Here is a 24,328-nt window from a genome sequence, read left to right on the forward strand (position 1 = left end):
TCCACGGTGGGAAAGCTGGTAATTGGCTCACATTTTGGTGCCACTTCCATGTGTGTGCAGCCACGAAGTCTGCTGCTGCTCATATTTGACTCACCTTAGCAGTAGGACTGCCAGTAGTCAGCATGGATGTCCCTTCAGTCATTGCCCCTAGAAAGCTGCAGGCTTGAAAACCCGCCAAAGCTATGCCTTTGCATCCACTTTGAGAGTACTGGTAACTGGCTCAGATTTCAGCCGCTTCCACATGTGGGCAACCTGCTGGCACCTGCATGCTCCTAAATCTTGTAGCAGCAAAATCACTCCTGCTGTTAGCACACTGAGACCAAAGCTACCATTGGAGGGCCATGCCCCTCCCTTTACAAGCTCATTGACAATGGTGCTCCTATGGCAGACCTGGGTTCCACCTTGAACACACATCCCCAGATCATACTTCAGGCCTTTTGGGCTGTCTCCACATAGCCAAACCAAGTCCAGTCCCTAGGTCTGTCTGTTGAAGCTCAAGTTGCAGCACTTACCACTGCACACATCAGCAGGGGCATGATTTGGGCTCAGAAGTGTAGCAAGTTGACAAGGACCATCTGTGCTGGCCTTTCTCTGCCCTGTCTGACACAAGCCTGCTGGTGTACTCTCCTCTGAGCTTCTGAAGCTCCCTATCTGTCCCAGCTGACTTTTCAGATGATGAAGGAGGTTCCCAGGGTGAGGGAACCATTCCTTTTTCATAGTTCCCTCCAAGGGGCATAGGTCTCATCTCAATTACCATTTTTTTCTCTCATTTTATATGTTGATCTTTCTTGCAGCTGGGGTTGTATGAGATCTTCTGCCTGCATTCAGTAGGTATTCAGTGAGAATTACTCCAAATGTAGATGTATTTTTGATGTATTTGTGGGAAGAGGTAAGCTCCATGTCCTTCTACTCTGCCATCTTGTTTTCTCTCAGGTTTTTTATTTTGAGTTAATTTTCATATATGGCAGAAGGTACGAGTTCAACACCATTTTTTTTTTGCATGTGCACACAGTTGTCTCACTACTAACTGATAAAAAGATTATTTTTTTTTCCCACTGAATAGCCTTGGCACCCTTGTCAAAAACCACTGACCACATTTGCAAGGTTTTTTTCTGGGATCGCTTTTCCATTCCATTTGTTTGTATGTCTTTGTTTTAGCCAATACCACACCATTTTAACTACTGTATCTTTGTAGTAAGTTTTGAAATCAAGATGCAAGTTCTTAAACTTTGTTCTTGTTTTTCAAGATTATTTGGTAATTTGGGGGTCTTTCAATAGTCCATGCAAATTTTGGGGTGAATTTTTCTATTTCTGCAAAGCAATCATTGGGATTTCTGATGGTGATTGCACTGAATCTGTAGATTCTATTGGGTTGCACTGACATCTTAGCAATTCTTCCAAATCATGAACACAGGATGTCTTTTCATTTATTTAAATCTTTAATTTTTTTCAGCAATATTCTATAGTTTTCAACAAAGTACACTGAAAATACTGGAGCCCTGACTGCCCTAAGCCCTCTCCTTTGTTCCAGAGGTTCCATGCTGAGAAAGGCAAGCCCTCAAAAAAGGATAAGAACAAACCTCAAAGATTGGCCTTGGTCAAATGAAACTTAAAGCGGATATACCCAAAGAAACCTATGCCAAAAGTCATGGGTGGAAGTGGGTTTGGCTATAAATGGGCAACAGAAGGAATCCTTGTATTGACGGAACTGTCTTGTATCTTGACTATAACAATGTCAGTATACTGGCTGTGAAATAGTACTATATTTTGTAAGATGGTTACTGTTGGTAGAAACTGAGTAAAGGGTAAATGAGATATTTTTGTACTATATCTTACAACTGCATGCTAGTACTTAATTATCTCAATATTTTAATTAAAAATGTATATACAATCAAAGAAAAAAGCCACAAGGTAGGCTAAGTGAAGGTGATTTAGCAGAGGTCAGAGCTAACATGGGAAGATATCTAATAGCATATGATACATGATCTGGCAGGATGTAGGCCCCATGTGAAAAAAAGAGCTAAACTAGATGATGGCTGAGCAGGTCTGGGAGACTGGTTATGAAAACGAGGGCTGAATAAATAAGCAAACATATTGGGGATAATAAGAGTCAGGTTTCTCACTCTTGGAGAAGGGAATTGTAAACATAAAAACAGGCAAAACTAGAATGATGGTATAGTGTTGGATTAGAATATGAAGTATCAACATGAATTCATGGTTTTCAATATGCATAGACAAAACCAAAAATAACTACAAGTGTATACACATACATACATATATACATACACTAACATAAGTTGCCAAAGATTATAGTATCATATTTGAGCACCAAACAAATGATAGTAAAGGATGATATTCCACTGAACAAAGTAGTAGTAATCTACACTGAAATAACTGAACAAATAAAAGCTAAGGGAAAGTTCTTTCTCACAGCAGAATGCTAATGAAGAAATGCCAAAGGAAAGAAGGAATTAGAAAACCTCCATTCAGTTATCTGTCATAGTAGTAATTAAAAGCTGAAACTACTGAGTAAAAGCTGGATGAGGACCGGGATATATACAAGGTCTCAGTGGATCTCTCCGTAAAATATTGGGAAAAAGAATAATGTATAATAGGTAAATTTTTGGCAGATACAACTTTACTGATGTGATCAAACTTAACATTTCCAGTTTTATGACCAAATGGTATCTTGAACTGCTTGACAGGATGGAGAATACAAAAAGCACAGAATCACTTCTGTGATATTTCTGCCAAAAATTTCAATCTTATGATGAAACAGTAGACAAACTCAAACTGAGAAACACTGCAAAATAACTAGCCTGTAATCTTCATAAAGGTCAAGAAAGGACTAATTATGGTCACTAAAAGAAGTTGAAAAAACATGACAAGTAACCTTTTAGTACTAAAAGATATTACAGAGATAGTCGATAAAATTTGAATGAGGGTCTCTGGTTGAAAAATACATAGAAAAATTTTTGTGCTTTTTTGTATGTTGGAAATGATTTCAAAATAAAAGAAATAACATTATAAGAAGAGGGACACTCTGACAACATGAGTATCCTGATGGAAGAATACAGCACCTTCTGTGAAATATCATGCCAATAAAAAAACCTGACTACAGACTCTACATCTTTCTATCAATTCAATTTATAGTAAACAGTATTAGGATATAATCAGCAAAATATAGATTATGGCAAAATCTACAGAGTAAAAAATCTGATTTCCTCAACAAATAAAGTGTAAGGAAAAAGAGACTGGGGGAAATCCAAATTTAAAAGATATGTAAGATACATCTCAATCATGTATGATGTATGAAATCATATATACTGCTGGATCTCAATTTAAAGATACATCTATGAGACAAGTAGAAATCTTAGCAATGTTTAGATATCTAAGAAACTATTGTTAACTTTTTTAGTTATTGCAATGATGATATACAGTTAATGAATCAAATGAAGTAATATGGAGGTAGGGGAAATGAGTGGAGGAAGCCTGGTATTGTTAAAGTTGGGTGATGATACCTACTTAGGGGATGGTACGTCCATGGCAGGTGGGTCCCACCTGGAAATCTTTATTGTACTCTGTATACTTCTGGGAATATTTGAAATTTCCCCAAAATAAGTTTTCCCTTCAAAACGTAGTAGAACCAAGATTTAAATTGAGGTCTATTTAATTCCAAAGCTAATTCAATATTTACTGAATTTCCAATTTTCCTTTAAAAATCATTTAAGTATTTTATTTATATATCCCTGTTAGAATTTCTCATCACCTATTAGCCAACATTTTAAAAGTATACTAGCCTTATCCCAATGTTAACTTAATAATGTATAACTGACTGTCTTCATAAATGAGATGCAGTTTAGGAAAGTTACATATAAAGTTTTTAAAATTTTTTCTAATTTTTCCTAATTAAAAATTAGCTACACTTACACAATAAGGAAAATTTTATTTAAAAAATGCTTTTGGAAAGGTAAAAATCAGCTTAGTGAGTGGATGACAATAGGGGTTACAACCTTCCTGGGGACATCTGGAAATGTATATGATTTTTTGATAGTCACTGTGACCTAGGGACATTACTAGATGAAGAGGGCAAAGATACTAGATGTTTTCAATGCTAAGGGCTCTCATGTACAATCAAGAGTTGCTTTGCCTCAAAAGCCAAGAGAATCCTAGGTAAGAAACACCAACTAAGACATAACATTCCAACTGAAGAAAGGGGAAAAAGGCTAACTAAATTCTGACATTCATTAACTGGAAAGTACATAGGGGAAAACCCCTCTACCAGAGAAGCAACAAACTGACACCATTATGAAAGCAATTGTTTTAGATACCTCTTCTTTCTAAAATCAGGGAAATGAATATGTCGTAAGTCTGGCACATAGAAGTTGTCCACAGATGGTAGTTATCAGAAGTATTAGTCCCTTTAGAGTCAGACACAGCACAGAGAGATGGAGGATCTATAAAGACCTGGAATTTACTTTTAAAGCTTTTTATTTTATATTGGAGTATAGCCAATTAACAATGTTTTGACAGTTTCAGGTAGACAAGGTCAGAAGTGCAAAACTTTGGTTTTCTTGATGAAAGAGCTCTCTCTGGTGGAGTGGATAGATTCTAATAAGAAGCATAACCAACTACACGAACCAATTATTCCCAGCAAGCATTTAACTCCAATATCTTTAGACCTTTATTTCTTAACTTCTTATATTATCAAATCCATACTCAGAGGGGGAAAACCCTTCCAAGATCCCTACAGAGGAGCACTAAAATGAACTTGAGCAAAATCCAAAGTAGGCAGTAAGAAAATCATGCAAGGGGTACTGCCAAGAAAAATTATTCAACATGTTTCTTGGCTAACTGCTAGTGGTAGCAGCAAGACCAGTGATGCCAAAGTGGCAGGAAATCGGGTTGTACTTCCAACTCAGGGCTTTCAACAGTAGGAAAGAGAGAGGGTGAGTGTAGCAGTAAGAGTCTGAGTAACAGCACACTTCCTTTCCTGGGAAGCTTTGTAAGAATCAGAACTGTAAGGCCATGACAGAGAGACAAAGACAGAGAAGAAGGGCTAGCATGCTTCTGAACTGTCTTTATAAGTGACACTGGCGAGTAACAGAAGAATGAAATGAAAGATCAAACTGCAAGCAGGTGCTTGATGAGAGGAACAGCCAGATAATTTAAGAGGAAAATGAAGGAGATAAACATTGTTTTCAACACTGCTTCTTAAAAGACTAAGGAGAGAGTGGCCAAGATGGCGGAGTAGAAAGACCCTGAGCCTACCTCCTCTCATGAACACACCAAAATCCTAACTATATGCAGAAAAAGCATGGATGAAAAAGACTGGAACCTACCAGAAATGATCTCCTACAACTAAAGACAGAGATGGAACCAAGAGATGGGTAGGATGGGTGGACTCAAAATATAATCAAATTGCATACCTACAGGTGGATGATCCTGGAGGAGGACGTGTCAACCCACTCCAGCATTCTTGCAGGGGAAATCCCATGGACAGAGGAGCCTGGAAGGCTATGGTCCATGGGGTTGCAAAGAGTCGGATATGACTGAAGCCAACTGAGCACAGGTGGATGACCCACCAACTGGAAAGTAACTATACTGCAGAGTAAGTAAGTGTTCTAAATCCTACATAGGGCTCCATAGCGCTGTAGGATGAGCCTCCAGAGCATTTGGCTTCAAACACCAGTGGGGCATTTCAGGAGCCCCAAAGAACTGTGGGAAAAGAGACTTTACTCTTAAAGAAAACACATAAAAGCACACACATCAAGATCCAGGGCAAAACTAGTCATTTGACAAGAGCCTGAGCCAGATCCACCTGCTGGTCATGGTGAATCTCCTGCAGAGGTCAGGGCAGCTATAGTTCACCCTGGGGATATAAACACTTTGGCAGTCACACTTGGCAACATTCTTCCAGGTGAATACTACTGTTGGTAGCTGCCATATTGGCTGACTAGTAGAAAGACGGGCTTCATCCAACAGCCTGTAAGGACTACAGCTGGGCTACCTCAGGCCAAACAACTAACTGTGGAGGGACACAGCACACTCATAAGCAGACAGGCTTTCCAAAGACTTCCTGAGCCCACAGCCACCTCTAAGATATGCCCCTGACATGGCCCTACGCACCATAGGGTCAGGACCCAGCTTCACCCACCAGTAGGCAGGCACCAGGCCTTCCCCCCAGGAAGCCTGCACTAGCCTCTAGAACAGCTTCACTTATCAACAAGGAGCAGACACCAGATCAAAGGAAACAATAATCCTGTAGCTTGCAGATATAGGACACCCACAGAAGGCCAGACCATACCTTGAGAGCAGCTGGGCTCTGGCTGTGTCCACCACCAGGCCAACAGAAGCTTCAGGACATCTCAGACTCCACAATCAAGTCCAGGAACCAGCCTGCCCGCCCCTACCACCAACTACCTGAAACGAGTTCTGGGATCCCTGGTCCTATAATTGGACTCCAGGAACTGGCTCTGCCTATCAGTAGATCGGCACTAACCACAGGTTCTGGCTTTAACAACCAGTGGCCAAGCAACAGCCTTGGAGTCTTCGGGACCTGGTTTCTGCCACCAGTGAGCCAGCACTAGCCTTGAGGCTCCCTAGGGTTCTGTAGCCAGCTGCCTTGTGACCAGACCTTGTGCTGTCTTGCGAAACAGCAACCAGCAGCATTTGCACAATGCAGGGTCTGAAAGCCAAATGGGCTAGGGGCCAATCAAGCCTACAAGACTGTACATATAGCCCCCATAACAGAAGAATCCACACACCCATCTCAGGGAGAAACCCTAGAGCATCTAGCTTAGACGACAAGAGACAAATGCACTGCTGAGACACATAGGATGTCTCCCACAGGCCACTTCTCACAGGTCAAGAAACATAACTAACTTACCACATACATGAAAATACAAATAACAACTTACACAAAGTGAGATGGCAAAGGAAAATGTTCCAGATGAAGGAACAAGATAAAACTCCAGAAGAAAAACTAAGTAAAGTGGAGAGAGTCAATCTACTCAAGAAATAGTTCAGAGGAACAATCCTAAAGATGATGGAAGAACTTGGGAGAAGAATGTATGCACTGAGTGAGAAGTCAGAAGTTTTTAAACAAAGTCTTAAAAAATATAAAGAGTGACCAAACACAGTTAAAGAATGTAGTAGTTGAAATGTACACTAAAAGAACTTAATAGCAGACTAAATGATACAGAGGAATGGATCAGCAAGGGAGAAGACAAATGGTGGAAATCACCGACTCTGAACAGAAAAAAGAATAAAAAGAAAAGAGGGCAGTTAAAGAGATCTCTGGGACAGCATCAAGTGCCATGATATTTGCATTATAGAGGTCCCAGAAGAAGACAGAGAGAAAAAAGGCCTGAGACAATACTTGAAGATACAATCGCTGAAAACTTTCCTAACCTGGGAAAGGAAAACACTCACTCAAGTCTAGGAAGCGCAGAGTCCCACCAGGATTATTCCAGAGGAAAACACCAAGCAAGACATATTGCAATCAAAATGACAAAAGTTAAAGACAGAATATTAAAAGTAGCAAGGAAAAAGCAACAAGTTATATATAAAGGTACTCGCATAAGTTTATCAGCTGATTTTTTAGCAGAAATTCTGCAGGCCAAAAAAGGAGTGGCAGGAAATACTTAATGTGATGAAAGGGAAAAACCTACAACCAAGAATGCTCAGCAAGGCTCTTGTTCAGATTTGATGGAGAAATCAAGAGCTTTACAGACAAGCAAAAGCTAAAAGCTAACTTCTAATTTAAAAGTTAAATGTAAACTGACTGAATGCTCCAAGCAGAAGACACAGAGTCCCTGAGTGGAAACAAAAACAAGTTCCATAAATATGATGCCTACAAGAGACTCACTTGAGATCTAGAGACAGATACAGACTGAAATGGGACAGGAAAAGTCATTTCAGGAAAATGGAAATCAAAAGAAAGTTGGAGTAGCAATACTTATACTGTTACAACAAAGAACACAATGATCCAGGGAACAACCCAGGAAAAAGATTTACAAATTGTAAATATAGGTACTCAACATAGGAGTACCTAAATACATAAAGCAAATATGAATATACATAAAGGAAGAAATTTACAGTATCACAGAAATACTAGGGGACTTTAACTTCACACATCAATGGTAACAACACTTACATAAGTCTATAAGATTAGATATCAATTACAAGAAGAAAAGCTGTAAAAAACACAAACAAATGGAGGCTAAACAAAACACTTCTAAATAATCAAGCGCTCACTCAGCAAGCGAAACTACAAACATGATGAAAAGACAACATGTAAAATGGGAAAATAACTGCAAATGAAGCAACTGATAAAGGATTAATTTCTAAAACATAAAAGCAGCTCATGACAGCTTAATATCAGAAAAATAAACAACCCAAACAAAAAATGGGCAGAAGACCTAAACAGGTATTTCTCCAAAGAAGAGATACAGATGGCCAATAAACACATGAAAGATGCTCAAAATGGCTATTAGAGAAATGTAAAGCAAAATTACAATGAGGCATCATCTAACACCAATCAGAATCAGTTCAGTTCAGTCACTCAGTCATGTCCAACTCTTTGTGACCCCATGGACTGCTGAACACCAGGTCTCCCTGTCCATCATCAACTCTCAGAGCTTACTCAAACTCATGTCCAATGAGTCAGTGATGCCATCCACTCTCTGTCTTCCCCTTCCCGTCCTGCCCTCAATCTTTCCCAGCATCAGGGTCTTTTCAAATGAGTCAGTTCTTCACATCAGGTGGCCAAAGTATTGGAGTTTCAGCTTCAACATCAGTCCTTCCAATGAATATTCAGTCCATTAGGATGGACTGGTTGGCCTCCTTGCAGTCCAAGGGACTCTCAAAAGTCTTTTCCAACACCACAGCTCAAAAGCATCAATTCTTTGTCACTCAGCTTTCTTTAAAGCCAACTCACATCCACACATGGCTACTGGAAAAACCACAGCCTTGACTAGACGGACTTTTGTTAGCAAAGTAATGTCTCTGCTTTTTAATATGTTGTCTAGGTTGCTCATTACTTTTCTTCCAAGGAGCAAGCATCTTTTAATTTCAGGGCTGCAATCACCATCTGCAGGGATTTTGGAGCCCCTCAAAATAAAGTCTCTCACTGCTTCCACTGTGTCCCCACTTATTTGCCATGATGTGATGGGGCTGGATGCCATGATCTTAGTTTTCTGAATGTTGAGTTTTAAGCCAACTTTTTCACTCTCCTCTTTCACTTTCATCAAGAGGCTTTTTAGTTCTTCTTCACTTTCTGCCATAAGGGTGGTATTATCTGCATATCTGAGGTTATTGATATTTCCCCTGGCAATCTTGATTCCAGCTTGTGCTTCTTCCAGCCCAGCATTTCTCATGATGTACTCTGCATATAAGTTAAATAAACAGGGAGACAATATACAGCCTTGACGTACTCCTTTCCCTATGTGGAACGGGGCTGTTGTTCCGTCTCCAGTCCTAACTGTTGCTTCCTGACCTACATATAGGTTTCTCAAGAGGCAGGTCAGGTGGTCTGGTATTCCCATCTCTTTCAGGATTTTCCAGAGTTTGTTGTGATCCACACAGTCAAAGGCTTTGGCACAGACAATAAAGCAGAAGTAGATGTTTTTCTGGAACTCTCTTGCTTTTTCGATGATCCAACGGATGTTGGCAGTGTGATCTCTGGTTCCTCTGCCTTTTCTAAATCCAGTTTGAACATCTGGAAGTTCGCAGTTCACACATTGTTGAAGCCTGGCTTGGAGAATTTTGAACATTACTTTGCTAGCGTGTGAGATGAGTGCAATTGTGTGGTAGTTTGAGCATTCTTTGGCATTGCCTTTCTTAAGGATTGGAATGAAAACTGACCTTTTCCAGTCCTGTGGCCACTGCTGAGTTTTCCAAATTTGCTGGCATACTGAATGAAGCACTTTCACAGAATCGTCTTTTAGGATTTGAAATACTTCAACTGGAATTCCATCACCTCCACTAGCTTTGCTCATAGTGATGCTTCCTAAGGCCCACTTGACTTCACATTCCAGGATGTCTGGCTCTAGGTGAGTGATCACACTATCGTGATTATCTGGGTCATGAAGACCTTTTTTGTATAGTTCCTCTGTGTATTCCTGCCACCTCTTCTTAGTATCTTCTGCTTTTGTTAGGTCCATCCCATTTCTGTCCTTTATAGAGCCCATCTTTGCATGAAATGTTCCCTTGCTGCTACTGCTAAGTTGCTTCAGTCGTGTCTGACTCTGTGCGACCCCATAGACGGCAGCCCAACAGGCTTCCCCATCCCTGGGATTCTCCAGGCAAGAACACTGGAGTGGGTTGCCATTTCCTTCTCCAATGCATGAAAGTGAAAAGTTAAAGTGAAGTCGCTCAGTAGTGTCTGACTCTAGTAGCGACCCCACGGACTGCAGACTACCAGGCTCCTCCATCCATGGGATTTTCCAGGCAAAACTACTGGAGTGGGGTGCCACTGCCTTCTCCGGAAATGTTCCCTTGGTATCTCTAATTTCTTTAAGAGATCTCTAGTCTTTCCCATTCTATTGCTTTCCTCTATTTCTTTGCATTGATCACTGAAGAAGTTTTTCTTATTTCTCCTCATTATTCTTTGGAACTCTGCATTCAGTTCAGTTCAGTTCAGTTGCTCAGTCAAGTCCGACTCTTTGCAACTCCATGAACTGCAGCACGCCAGGCCTCCCTGTCCATCACCAACTCCCAGAGGCCACCCAAACCCATGTCCATTGAGTTGGTGATGCCATCCAACCATCTCTGTCGTCCCCTTCTACTCCTGCCCTCAATCTTCCACAGCATCAGGATCTTTTCAGATGAGTCAGCTCATCACATCAGGTGGCCAAAGTACTGGAGTTTCAGCTTCAACATCAGTCCTTCCAATGAATATTCAGGACTGATCTCCTCTAGGATGGACTGGCTGGATCTCCTTGCAGTCCAAGGGACTCTCAAGAGTCTTCTCCAACACCACAGTTCAAAGCATCAATTCTTTGGCACACAGCTTTCTTTATAGCCCAACTGTCACATCATTACATGACCACTGGAAAAAACATAGCCTTGACTAGACAGACCTTTGTTGACAAAGTAATGCAAATGGGTCTATCTTTCCTTTTCTCCTTTGTCTTTTGCTTCTCTTCTTTTCTCAGCTGTTTATGATGCCGTCTCAGACAACCATTGTCCATTTCTTTTTCTTAGGGATGGTCTTGATCACTGCCTCCTGTACAATGTCACGATCCTCCGTCCATAGTTCTTCAGGCACTCTAACAGATCTAATCCCTTGAATCTATTTGTCACTTCTACTGTATAATCATAAGGAATTTGATTTAGGTCATATGTGAATGGTATAGCGGTTTTCCTTACTTTCTTCAGTTTAGGTCTGAATCTGGCAATAAGGAGTTCATGATCTGAGCCACACTCAGCTCCAGGTCTTGTTTTTGCTGACTGTATAGAGCTTCTGCAACTTTGGCTGCAAATAATATAATCAATCTGATTTCAGTATTGTCCATCTGGTGATGTCCATGTGTAGTCTTCTCTTGTGTTGTTGGAAGAGGGTGTTTGCTATGACGAGTGCATTCTCTTGGCAAAAACCAATCAGAATGGTCATTATCAAAAAGTCTACAAACCTTAAATGTTAGAGAGGATATGCAGAAAAGGGAACCCTCCTGCAAAGCTGGTGGAAAAGTAAACTGATACAGCCATTATTGAGATTTCTTAAGAAGCTAGGAATAAATCTACCATATAACCCAGCACTCCCACTACTGGGGATAAACCCTGATAAAACCACAATTCAAAAAGACACACATAACCCAGTTTTCATTGCAACACTACTTACAATAGCCAGGACACAGAAGGAACCTAGATGTCCATCAACAGATGAATGGATAAAGAAGATGTACATATATACAATGGATTAGTAAGCCATAAAAATAAAAGGGCTTCCCTGGTGGCTCAGCTGGTAAAGAATCCGCCTGCAATGCAGGAGACCTGGGTTCAATCCCTGGGTTGGGAAGATCCCCTGGAGATGTGAACGGCTACCCACTCTTGTTTTCTGGCCTGTAGAATTCCATGGACTATATAGTCCATAGGGTCATGAATTTGAGTTAGTGGTAGTCAGGGGGATGAACTTAGAGCTTGTTATACAGAGTGAAGTAAATCAATACATATCATATATTAAATGTATATATACAGAATTTAGAAAAATGATACTGATGAACCTATCTGCATGGGAGTAATGGAGACACAGATGTAGAGAATGGACTTGTGGAGATAGCAGGGAAGAAGAGGGTGGGACGAATGGAGACAGTAGCACTGACATATATACACTATAGTGGGTAAAACAGATAGCTGGTGAAAGTTGCTACAGAACACAGAGAGTCCAGCCCTGTGCTCTGTGATGACCTTGTAGGGTGGGATGGGCGAGGGGAGGGAGGCTCAAGAGGGAGGTGATATATGTATAATTTTGGCTTATTCAAGTTGTTGTATGGCAGAAACCAACACAAAATTATAAAGCAATTTTCCTCCAATTACAAAATAAATTTAAGAAAAAATAAAGTAAAATAAAATAAAATATAAATTAATAAGAAAACAAAAGAACTATTACCTTTCATGTTTGCAGCATATCCACTGTTATTCACCAATGTAGAATATGGTTGTTCATTTTGAGGCAAGGCTCCTGCAGCCATGGTAGTCTGTCGGGGGGAAAAGATTATTTTTTGAAGTTTTGCCTATGGAATATTTATTTGCTAATCACCTAAAATGTGCTAGTCTTCTACTAATACAGCAGTCATTAGCTAAGTGGTTACTGAGCATTTAAAATGTGGCTAGTATAGATCTGAGATATGCTATAGATATAAACTACAAGATTTTGGAGAATGGCACAAAAATATAAAATATTTAATTTTTTACACTGATTTTATATTTAAATATTTTAAAATATATTAGGTTAAATACATTATTAAAATTATTTTTCTGATTCTTTTTGTTGTTACTGGAGAATCCAAATTTGAATATGTGGCTCACATAATATTCTATTGGACAGTGCTGTGCTAGACTGTAAGGAAATGATGGAAAAAAGTAAGACCTATTCTTCCTGTACATTTATAGACTGTTGGGAAGATAAGATGTAGACACAAATAATGCTAACATGTGCTAAGTGTCACAAGGCAGTCTGGGACAAACAAGAGGGCAGGTGAAATGCTTAAAAAAGGAATTTGTACTTGAACTAGGCTCAAGGGGTAACATCTATTGTGGACACGATGGTACACTAGGCAATTAAACAGAATCCCTCCTTCTTTACTAATTCAGTTCAGTGAGGGTTACTACTTTACAGTTAACAGTCTTCATCTATCTCATGGTAAATTATATGGCTAAGTAACCATTGTGTTGCTATGGTTTCCACTGAGGAAAGTTAAGTAAATCTTTTAATGCGTCAAAAAGCAAAAATCGTCATTTTTCTGAAGCCCCTATTATGTGTCAGATTGTGAAATAAACAAAACACATATTGATTTCTTCTCCTTGGTTCCTGACACAGAGCAACTAGACACCTGTAAATTCCTAAGTGATAAGGACCCTTGGAGACCCTTTGTTCTAGTTCTAATGGGGTAACTCTTAACTCTAGGTGGGCTATTGGATGGCTCCTGGATGGGGGCTGGTCACCAGAAAGCCATGATTAGAAGCTTTGAATTTTCTAGAAGGGGAGAGTTAACTGTGATACAACAGAAAGTCACATACAGTATTAAAATTTTTTCCTAAATAATGATCTTTTTCTTTGAAAAGCCATGTTTATTGTTTGAGCATCAATGACTAGGGGGTCAAAGACTAATTTTTATGTGACTGTTCATTTTTTAAAAATGCTTTAAAAATCTGTTGAAAATTTTGGCACCAATAAACTAAGTGGTAATTAAATACAGTCTTAATTAATATTTTCCTTGGAGCATTTATTTTTGTGGGAAAAAAATCACAAATTTCAGTGACCCTCTGACAATTTCAAATTCACTAAAATTTTATTACTAAAATCAAGTTTTATATGTTCAATAGATATAAAATTTTCAAGTCCTACTTGATAAAATGGTCTCCCTTCAAAAGAAATACAGAAATTAAAATCACAGATATATTCTACCATAAAGATAAAAGAAATTCCTGCAATATTCATATCACAAATCTGGTATCATACTAATTAATATGAAGTTTATAATGTACATAATATTTCAAACAAATATTACACAAAGACAAGAAGTCAATGGACTAATGGAACAAGTTGTTCCAGGAAACTCATTAGTCAAAATTTAATTTAAAAGAATACCCATGAAGATCAGATTTACACTTAGTATTCTTACCATATTACTTTTCAAAATTCTGGACCTTTAAAACATATTTTGACTCCCAAAAAACAATTATCACCATTTTAGAACCATGGGATTTTTTTTTTAATTTTATTTTTTTTAAATTTTAAAATCTTTAATTCTTACATGCGTTCCCAAACATGACCCCCCCTCCCACCTCCCTCCCCACAACATCTCTCTGGGTCATCCCCATGCACCAGCCCCAAGCATGCTGCACCCTACGTCAGACATGGACTGGCGATTCAATTATTACATGATAGTATGCATGTTAGAATTCCCATTCTCCCAAATCATCCCACCCTCTCCCTCTTCCTCTGAGTCCAAAAGTCCGTTATACACATCTGTGTCTTTTTTCCTGTCTTGCATACAGGGTCGTCATTGCCATCTTCCTAAATTCCATATATATGTGTTAGTATACTGTATTGGTGTTTTTCTTTCTGGCTTACTTCACTCTGTATAATTGGCTCCAGTTTCATCCATCTCATCAGAACTGATTCAAATGAATTCTTTTTAACGGCTGAGTAATACTCCATTGTGTATATGTACCACAGCTTTCTTATCCATTCATCTGCTGATGGACATCTAGGTTGTTTCCATGTCCTGGCTATTATACACAGTGCTGCGATGAACATTGGGGTACATGTGTCTCTTTCAATTCTGGTTTCCTCGGTGTGTATGCCCAGAAGTGGGATTGCTGGGTCATAAGGTAGTTCTATTTGCAATTTTTTAAGGAATCTCCACACTGTTCTCCATAGTGGCTGTACTAGTTTGCATTCCCACCAACAGTGTAGGAGGGTTCCCTTTTCTCCACACCCTCTCCAGCATTTATTGCTTGCAGATTTTTGGATCGCAGCCATTCTGACTGGTGTGAAGTGGTACCTCATTGTGGTTTTGATTTGCATTTCTCTAATAATGAGTGATGTTGAGCATCTTTTCATGTGTTTGTTAGCCATCCGTAAATATACAATGGAGTAAAGACAATCTCTTTAACAAGTGGTGCTGGGAAAACTGGTCAACCACTTGTAAAAGAATGAAACTAGATCACTTTCTAACACCGTACACAAAAATAAACTCAAAATGGATTAAAGATCTAAATGTAAGATCAGAAACTATAAAACTCCTAGAGGAGAATATAGGCAAAACACTCTCAGACATAAATCACAGCAGGATCCTCTATGATCCACCTCCCAGAATTCTGGAAATAAAAGCAAAAATAAACAAATGGGATCTAATGAAAATTAAAAGCTTCTGCACAACAAAGGAAAATATAAGCAAGGTGAAAAGACAGCCTTCTGAATGGGAGAAAATAATAGCAAATGAAGCAACTGACAAACAACTAATCTCAAAAATATACAAGCAACTTATGCAGCTCAACTCCAGAAAAATAAACGACCCAATCAAAAAATGGGCCAAAGAACTAAATAGACATTTCTCCAAAGAACCATGGGATTTTTAGAGCAGTCAGAATTGTTGTTCCGTAGATGAGGAGTTATGAAGCATGTCCCAGGTGATTCAGCATGTGGTGACAAGACAGACCTAGCTGTCACTTTTTCTGTTAAGTCTTTCCTGAAGCCACCCTAAGCTCTTCAGCTGTGATGTAATAAAATGCAACTATTGGACTGGCTCCCCTGCACACCATGGGGTCTCAAGAGAAGCCATGACTTGCTCTTCTCTGTCTCTTGAAAAGGGGAGAGTCTGATGTAAGGGACACATTCACTGCATACATATCCTGAGATGAAATGCATATTAGACTGAGTTTCATGGATCTAACACCTAAAACTCATTGAAAACATCGCTTTAGGAACTTCCCTGGTGGTCCAGTGGTTAAGACTCCACACTTTCAATGTAGGGAAGGGGTTTGATCCCTGGTCTGGGAATTAAGATCCCATGTCGCATACGACTGAGTGACTTCACTTTCACTTTCATGCTCTGGAGAAGGAAATGGCAACCCACTCCAGTGTTCTTGCCTGGAGAATCCCAGGGACGGGGGAGCCTGGTGGGCTGTCATCTATGGGGTCACAGAGTCGGACACGACTGAACTGACTTAGCAGCAGCATGCTGCACAGAGTGGCCAAAGAAACAACCCCCAAAATGGCTTTAAATAGTGTTGAATTAATCTTATCCCTTTGGGTAAAGTACAAATAAGATTGTACACTGTATTAAAACTTTCTTCTCAACTCAGCCCTCAGAAACTCAAATTTGTGAGGAACCTCAGAAGTCCTCTGTTAGAATCCTAACCCGTATGAGCATTCTCTCCACAATATCTTTGAAAAGTAACAGTGACATCATCACATAATTCTAGTAAAAAACTCTTTTTATGTGGCTACTCTGTAAATATCTGCTCTGAGACCACACAGAATAATAAACCCTTTGTTCCATATATCTAAAGCTGGCTAGCGATCATGTACTCTCGCATTACATCTTCCCAGACTATCCACCAGCAGATCTTCTCTTCCACATTTTTCATATGTAATGGTTCTAGACCTCATAGACATGGATGCCCTTTCTACTTAAATTCTATAGTTATTCATATCCTAGTACTCAGAGCTGAGATCTAACCTTCAGATAGAGGCTGTAATCATCAAAAATTAAACCAAAAACAATCTGTTCCCCTGTCTGCACAGTGTATGTGGTTTACCATCACATTAGTGTTTTCAGAAGTCCCAAGATACATCAAGACACAATAGTTTTTTTAAAAAAGGCTAAAACTGATTTGCAATACATTTTGAGGTTAAAAAAATGGACATTCAAACACAGATAATGAAGCATATATAAAAGTTTACAATGAAATAAATGGTACAGAATGAAAAGTCTCCATTCCTATCTCCCAGCCCAACTTTTACTCCCCAGAGGTTAAAAAATGTAAACACTAGATTTAGCTCTTCCAGGGGAAATGACTACATGTATACTTCTGGTTACTATTTTATCATCTTTAAAATGATTCACCAAAATGAGAAAACTGGCTCATTTACTCTACCTACCTCCCACCACCATGCCAAATCTTTCTCCACTAAACACATCAAAACATTTTTAATTCTTCTCATTATCTTTGTAATTTTAAGTAACATCCTTTAACCATATTTTATTCTATCAACTTTAAACAGTATCTTAACTCCTTACCTTGTAAAATAAGAAAAGTAGTTTTATCTGTACTATTATATTTCACCTTTCCCCTTCACTTCCAAGTTCTGCTACCTGTTTTATTTCCTTTTTTAAAAAACAATTTTTAATTTTAAGCTTTAGCTAATTAAGATCTAGCTAAAGCTTAAAAATTAAAAGTAATTGAAAAAATGATATAGGTAGAAGAACTTGGAAGTGGAGGGGACCTATATCATTTTTTAAATATTTTTTAATTTTTACCCTTTAGCTATATCTGCAATTGGGCATTTCTGGGGCCTCAGCAGTAAAGAATTCACCTGCCAATGCAGGAGATGCAGCTTTGATTCCTGAGTCAGGAAGAACCCCTGGAGAAGGAAATGGCAACGCATTCCAGTATTCTCGCATGGAAAATTCCATGGTTGGAGGAGACTAGCGGGCTACAGTCCATGGGATTGCAAAGGAGTCAGACATGATTTAGCAACTAAACAACAACAAAAAAAACCTGTAATCAAGTTTTCCATGCCTATAGGCTTATTCTAATATGCAAGACAAAATACAAAATAATTATTGTGTGTGTTAGATATTATATACATGTATTATGTATGCATGCATGCATGGTAAGTCACTTTAGTTGCAAGTCTTTGCAACCCTATTCTCCAGGTAAGAACACTGGAGTGGCTTGCCATTTCATTCTCCAGAGGCTTGATCCCACGCAGGGATTGAACCTGCATCTCTCATGTCTCCTGTATGGGCAGGCGGGTTCTTTACCACCAGCGCCACCTAGGAAGCCCATTTGTATCTGTAGGGCTATCAAAAGTATTCAGTGCAGATTCCCTTTCATTCTTCTTGCAGTTGTTGATCACGTGCCTTCATCTAAACTCTAGTAGCTCAAGTACTAGTAGCTCTAGTACTGTTTAAACTCGGTTCCACTGGTTTACAAATTAAACAGCTTTCCTGTTTGCCTGAACAACCAGTCATACTTTTATCCTGTTTTACTTAATCCTTCTTTCTCCACAAGAAAATCCTCATTACTTATTCAATAGGTCTCAATTACTCACTTTTTTCCTACCTCATTAGACTAGTTATCTGACATTAGTATGGCAGCTCCACAGCTGCCTTCATTTTAGGCTAATTTAGTCGGACACGACTGAGCGACTGAACTGAACTGAGCCCATTGCTTAAGGCCACAACTCTGTAAGGCTTCCACCTGCTGCTCTGGGTATCATGAGGCTTTTCTTCTCTGACTGGTGGGGGTATGAACTATTTCCAGCCCCCCTGTGAATGTCCTGGAACTGCTCTGTCTACTTCTTCCTGTATCTTTCCCTAGTCTTGGGTAGTCTGTGCAGATCAGTACTCAGCCAAATACTCTAGGCCAGCAAAAACTTGAGGGTCCTCCACATGTTTCTATAGCCTCTCTTCATGCTACTCCCTTCTCTCCAACATATTACACTGCAAATTCTAGCCATCCTGGCTCTCTACACATCTCCAAGAAGGCTCTGTTTAGGTACTCCTCATACTGCAGCATGCAAACTGCTTCCAGAGAAGCAGCTGGTGCAACCTGAATCTCACCATGTTTCCTGGTCCTCTCTCAAAGATCATGATTCCAAGCTGCCTGCTTTTCAATGTCTGCCGGGAGCCAGTGTGAGGAATCCCACCCGTAACAAGGTCATGTGGCAGACCTCTGATGGCGAGGCTAATCAGACCTCAGGTTTTCCCCCTGGTATTTCCTGAGCATGTACCCCCCCAAATAAGAATCTGCCTGCTTTCCCACTCTTCTGATATTCTCTGGAAAAAGTCAAATCAGGGCTTTAGTCTTCTGCATTTGAAAGGGATGTTTCAGTTAAACCCCTCTGATAACTCTCTAGCTTGCCTAACAGGTTCCCCCGGACCTCTTACAGCTTGTGAATTGCTTTCAGTCCCCCAACCACGAGAGGCACAAAGCTTAAAAACATCTTAAAGATACAGAGCCTTTTCTAAAGAGCCAAAAATCATATTGGTGACAGGATTTCACTGTTGACTCAATGATTGCTGCCAGGCCTCCATATTCTTTATCTTTTAGGCACCTGGGAGGATGTTAATCAATGTAGACGGGATATGGAAAAAGATATATAGTAGTATTGACGTTAGCAACACTAGACTTTTGAGTTAATTTCTTTTGTTATAAATCACTGTACTCCTTTTACTTGCTATAAATTGCTGTATCTTTGCTATGTAAGAGTGTAACTTTATTTAGTGCTTTCTGAGAGTCGCACCAGACTTTGGGAAGAACAACACAAATAAGTTTTCTGGTTGACAAACCCTTATCAGAAGAAAGGTTGTAAAATGTTAATTGGCCCTTTGGCCGGAAGATGATGTAAATCACCTAAGACTTGTATGCAGAGAGAAAAGCCTGTTTTTGATAAGAGTCTGGGCTGCTAACGCTGCATAACTTTGTATTACCCATTGATCTCTATGTATAATCAAAGGTATAAAAGGCCCTGAGGGACAACAGAGGGGGGGCCAGTCATTGGAAGGACTGGTTTCCCCCGTGTCTCCTCTTTACTCTAATTTCAGGCTGAATGCCCATCTGAGGCGTGGAGGCTCACCATGACTACTTACTTGTCCCCACTTCTAAGATCCATAAGAGAGAGAGCCCAAGGCGGGGCACTCTCCGATATTCAAATGGACACCGGTAGCCTAACGTAGATGGTGCAAGCTCCTTGTCTGGAACTTTATTGGCTTTCCATGTAAATCAAGTTATTCAGCCTCTTTTCTCCACTTAATTTTCCTACTACACTATTTCTTCCTAATCTAATCTTATATTAATTAATAAATAAGTTTTTTCCTTGCCTACTCCGTCTCCCCTTCAAATCACCCTGGATCCACCGGGGCTGCACCCTGGCAAATGTCCAAAACCATTTTTACATATTTTGTCTAGTTTTATTTCAGGCAGGATGGTGATTCTGGTCTCTGTTATTTCATCTTGGTTGGAAGCAGAAATCCCCCTTGGCTCTCTTCAAATAACTCAAATCCAGGAGAACTCTGCAAAAGTGCTCATTTGTGCACTGACTCTCCATCAGTTCAGCTCAGTTCAGTTCAGTCGCTCAGTCACGTCCAACTCTTTGCAACCCCATGAATCGCAGCATACCAGGCCTCCCTGTCCATCACCATCTCCTGGAGTTCACTCAGACTCACGTCCATTGAGTCCGTGATGCCATCCAGCCATCTCATCCTCTGTTGTCCCCTTCTTCTCTTGCCCCCAATTCCTCCCAGCATCAGGGTCTTTTCCGATGAGTCAACTCTTCGCATGAGGTGGCCAAAGTACTGCAGTTTCAGCCTCAGCATCAGTCCTTCCAATGAATATCCAGGACTGGTCTCCTTTAGGATGGACTGGTTAGATCTCTTTGCAGTCCAAGGGACTCTCAAGAGTTTTCTCCAACACCACAGTTCAAAAGCATCAATTCTTTGGCGCTCAGCTTTCTTCACAGTCCAACTCTCACATCCATACATGACCACTAGAAAAACCATAGCCTTGACTAGATGGACGTTTGTTGGCAAAGTAATGTCTCTGCTTTTGAATATGCTATCTAGGTTGGTCATAACTTTCCTTCCAAGGAGTAAGCATCTTTTAATTTCATGGGTGCAATCACCATCTGCAGTGATTTTGGAGCCCAAAAATATAAAGTCTGACACTGTTTCCCCATCTATTTCCCATGAAGTGATGGGACCAGATGCCATGATCTTTGTTTTCTGAATGTTGAGCTTTAAGCCAACTTTTTCACTCTCCTCTTTCACTTTCATCAAGAGGCTTTTTAGCTCCTCTTCACTTTCTGCCATAAGGGTGGTGGTATCTGCATATATGAGGTTATTGATATTTCTCCTGGCCATCCTGATTCCAGCTTGTGCTTCTTCCAGCCCAGCATTTCTCATGGTGTACTCTGCATAGAAGTTAAATAAGCAGGGTGACAATATACAGCCTTGACGTACTCCTTTTCCCATTTGGAACCAGTCTGTTGTTCCATGTCCAGTTCTAACTGTTGCTTCCTGACCTGCATATAGGTTGCTCAAGAGGCAGGTTAGGTGGTCTGGTATGCCTATCACTACTTTCTCTTCCATCTTCCAGATACATAGTGATCTGCCAAAATTTATACATGTATTTTTGGGAGAGAATTTATGGGGATTGTATTAATAACTGCCTGAGATATTCGAAGTATGGTATATTCTTCCTAGACTCTCAAAGCATTAGCACTCCAACATGCATCAAAATCACCTTGAGTGCTTGTGGAAAATGCAGATTCTTTGGCCTATACTCAAAATGATTTATTAAATTTGGTCTAACAATTTCTATCATCAACTTACACTCCAGCTCATTCTGGTAAGAGGCTTTCTGCCACACTTAAAGAAATACAATGAAAATGATTAGATTCTACACAGCAATCATGATAAAAGCTTCTGTGGCTAAAAAATTTAAGTTTGTATGGGGAAAAACGGATATAAGCCTAAGTCTATGAGTGAACCTATGCAATCTATATATTTTTATGTTCATGAATAATATAATAACACATACGCTTACTTAATGCCAAGCCCTGTTCCAAATGCTTTATATGTCTCAACTCATAATATCCATGACAACATTATTAGATGAGTATCACCATTATTTCCATTTAAAAAAATTATTTTATATTTAGAGCAATTTTAGATACACAGCAAAACTGAGTAGAAGGTACAGAGATTTTCCTCTAAATCCCCGCCCTATTTCCCACATGCCCAGCCTCTCATTATCAACACCCTCCCACCAGTGGTACATGTGTTATAATAGAAGAACCTACACTGATACGTCATAATCACCCAGAGTCAATAGTTTGCCTTAGGATTCACTCTTGGCGTTGGACACTCTATGGAACTGGACAAATGTATGACATGCATAGGTTTCCCAGGTGGTGCTAAAGAACCTACCTGCCAATGCAAGAGACACCAGGAACCTGGGTTCGATCCCTAGGTTGGGAAGAGCCCCTGGAGTAGGAAATGGCAACCCATTCCAGTATTCTTGCCTGGAGAATTAGATGGACAGAGGAGCCTGTGGGCTACAGTCTATGGGGTCGCAAAGAATCATGATATGTATCCACCATTATAGTATCATACACAGTACTGTGTCTGCCCTAAAAATCCTCTATGCTCCATTTAGTTATGCTCTATACCCCATCCCAGTAATAATTAATCTGTTCACTGTCTCCATACTTTGGCTTTTCCAGAATGCAATATAGTTGAAATCATACATTATGTAGCCTTTTCAGATTAGCTTTCACTTACTAATATACAATTAACATCTTCCATGTCTTCATGGCTTGAAAGTGGATTCCTTTTTAGTGCTGAATAATATTCCATTCTCTAAATGTACCATACCGAGTTTTGGTACTTATGAATATAGTGGCTATAAACATCTGGGTACAGGTTTTTGTGTGGACAAAGGTTTTTCAGCTCCTTTGGGTAAACATCAAGGAGCATGATTGCTGGATTCTACGGCAAGAACATGTTTAGTCTGTACATTATCTCTATTTTACAGATTAGGAAACTAAGGCAAAATCAAGTCAAACAATTTGTCTAAAGTCATAGCTATTATCTGAACTGGGATTTGAACTGAGATTTCAATTTACACAGTTCAGCTCCAAAGTTTGTGCTCTTAACCACTATACATACAGCTTTTCAACAATACAGACAGACCTTAGTCTGCTACACTGTGCATTGGAACTTAGCTACACTGGATTCTGCACCATTTATAATTGCTTCCCTTTCAAGAAACTCTTCAGAGCTCCTTTCCACAGTAGTATTTTCAAATTTGTCTTGCTCTGTGCAGACAATCTGTCAATTCTTCCTTCCAAATCTTCATTCACTGCTATACCAAAGACAAGTATCAACAACACAGCCCTTTTACATATTTTAGTTTCCCCCCTCCCAATAGAAACAAAAATGCAGCTAGTCTAAACATAATGTTACAAAATCTAAACATATTTTCAATAGAGTTGTTGGCACTTACTGGCTTTGTGATCTTAAGCACACTTACTAACAGCTCTGAGACTCACTATCTGCTCTCTAGAAGTTGTAAAGATTACCTGAGAGCCAGTACACAGATCTAATTCCATACCTGATTGATAATACAGTCTGTTTTCAACACAGAAGCCAGAATGGTCTTGTTAACTTCAGATGGATCATGTCACCATCCTCTTCAAAATCCTTCTAGTCACCCTATTCATATTTTAAACCAGCTCTCTTTCCCTGTTCCATTTTTCTCCTTAGGGCTTGTAAAGAAAATATATCTAAGCACATTACATAATTTACTTATTTATCCTATTTACCATCTGCCTTTCTCTACCCAATGAAGTCATAGATTTTTGTCTGCTTTGTCAACTACTGTGTCTTAAAAGCCCAGAAAAGGGCCTGTTATGCAGTAGATGCTCAAAAATTTGTTTAATAAATATTGGGTTGGCCAAAGAGTTCAATCATTTGCAGTGTTGTTTGCTATTCAGTTGCTAAGTCATGTCTGACTTTTTGAGACCCCATGGAATGTAGCACCCCGTCCTTCACTATCTCCCACAGCTTGCTCAAATTCATATTCACTGAGTTGGTGATACTATCTAACCATCTTGTCCTCTGCCGCCGCCCTATCCTCTTGCCTTCAACCTTTCCATCAGGGTCTTTTCCAGTGAGTCGGCTCTTTACAGCAGGTGGTCAAAGTATTGGAGCTTCAACATCAATCCTTCCAATGAACATTCAGGACTGATTTCCTTTAGGATTGACTGGTTTGATCTCCTTGCAGTCCAACGGACTCTCAAGAGTCTTCTCCAACACCACAGTTCAAAAACATAAATTCTTCGACACTCAGTCTTTTTTATGGTCCA

The 24,328-nt window shown here is 39.7% G+C and overlaps 1 protein-coding gene across 8 annotated transcripts in view; it reads right to left on the minus strand.

Annotated features, from left to right (window-relative positions):
- Positions 1 to 24,328, minus strand: part of PTPDC1 (protein tyrosine phosphatase domain containing 1) — a 75,150-nt gene that overhangs the window by 35,043 nt on the left and 15,779 nt on the right. For 5 of the 8 annotated variants that reach the window (XM_060410827.1, XM_060410826.1, XM_027964189.3 and 2 more), the window contains one exon: positions 12,614 to 12,701. The exons of 2 other annotated variants lie outside the window; for them this stretch is intronic. In XM_060410827.1, coding sequence (XP_060266810.1) covers positions 12,614 to 12,695 — 82 coding nt within the window. In that variant the 5' untranslated portion in view covers positions 12,696 to 12,701. Of the gene's footprint in view, positions 1 to 6,307; positions 6,582 to 12,613; positions 12,702 to 24,328 lie in introns of those variants that run through there. One more of the 8 variants, XM_060410828.1, reaches the window with a different exon arrangement.

Source organism: Ovis aries, chromosome 2 (genome assembly GCF_016772045.2).
Source record: "Ovis aries strain OAR_USU_Benz2616 breed Rambouillet chromosome 2, ARS-UI_Ramb_v3.0, whole genome shotgun sequence".
Classification (NCBI taxonomy): domain Eukaryota; kingdom Metazoa; phylum Chordata; class Mammalia; order Artiodactyla; family Bovidae; genus Ovis; species Ovis aries.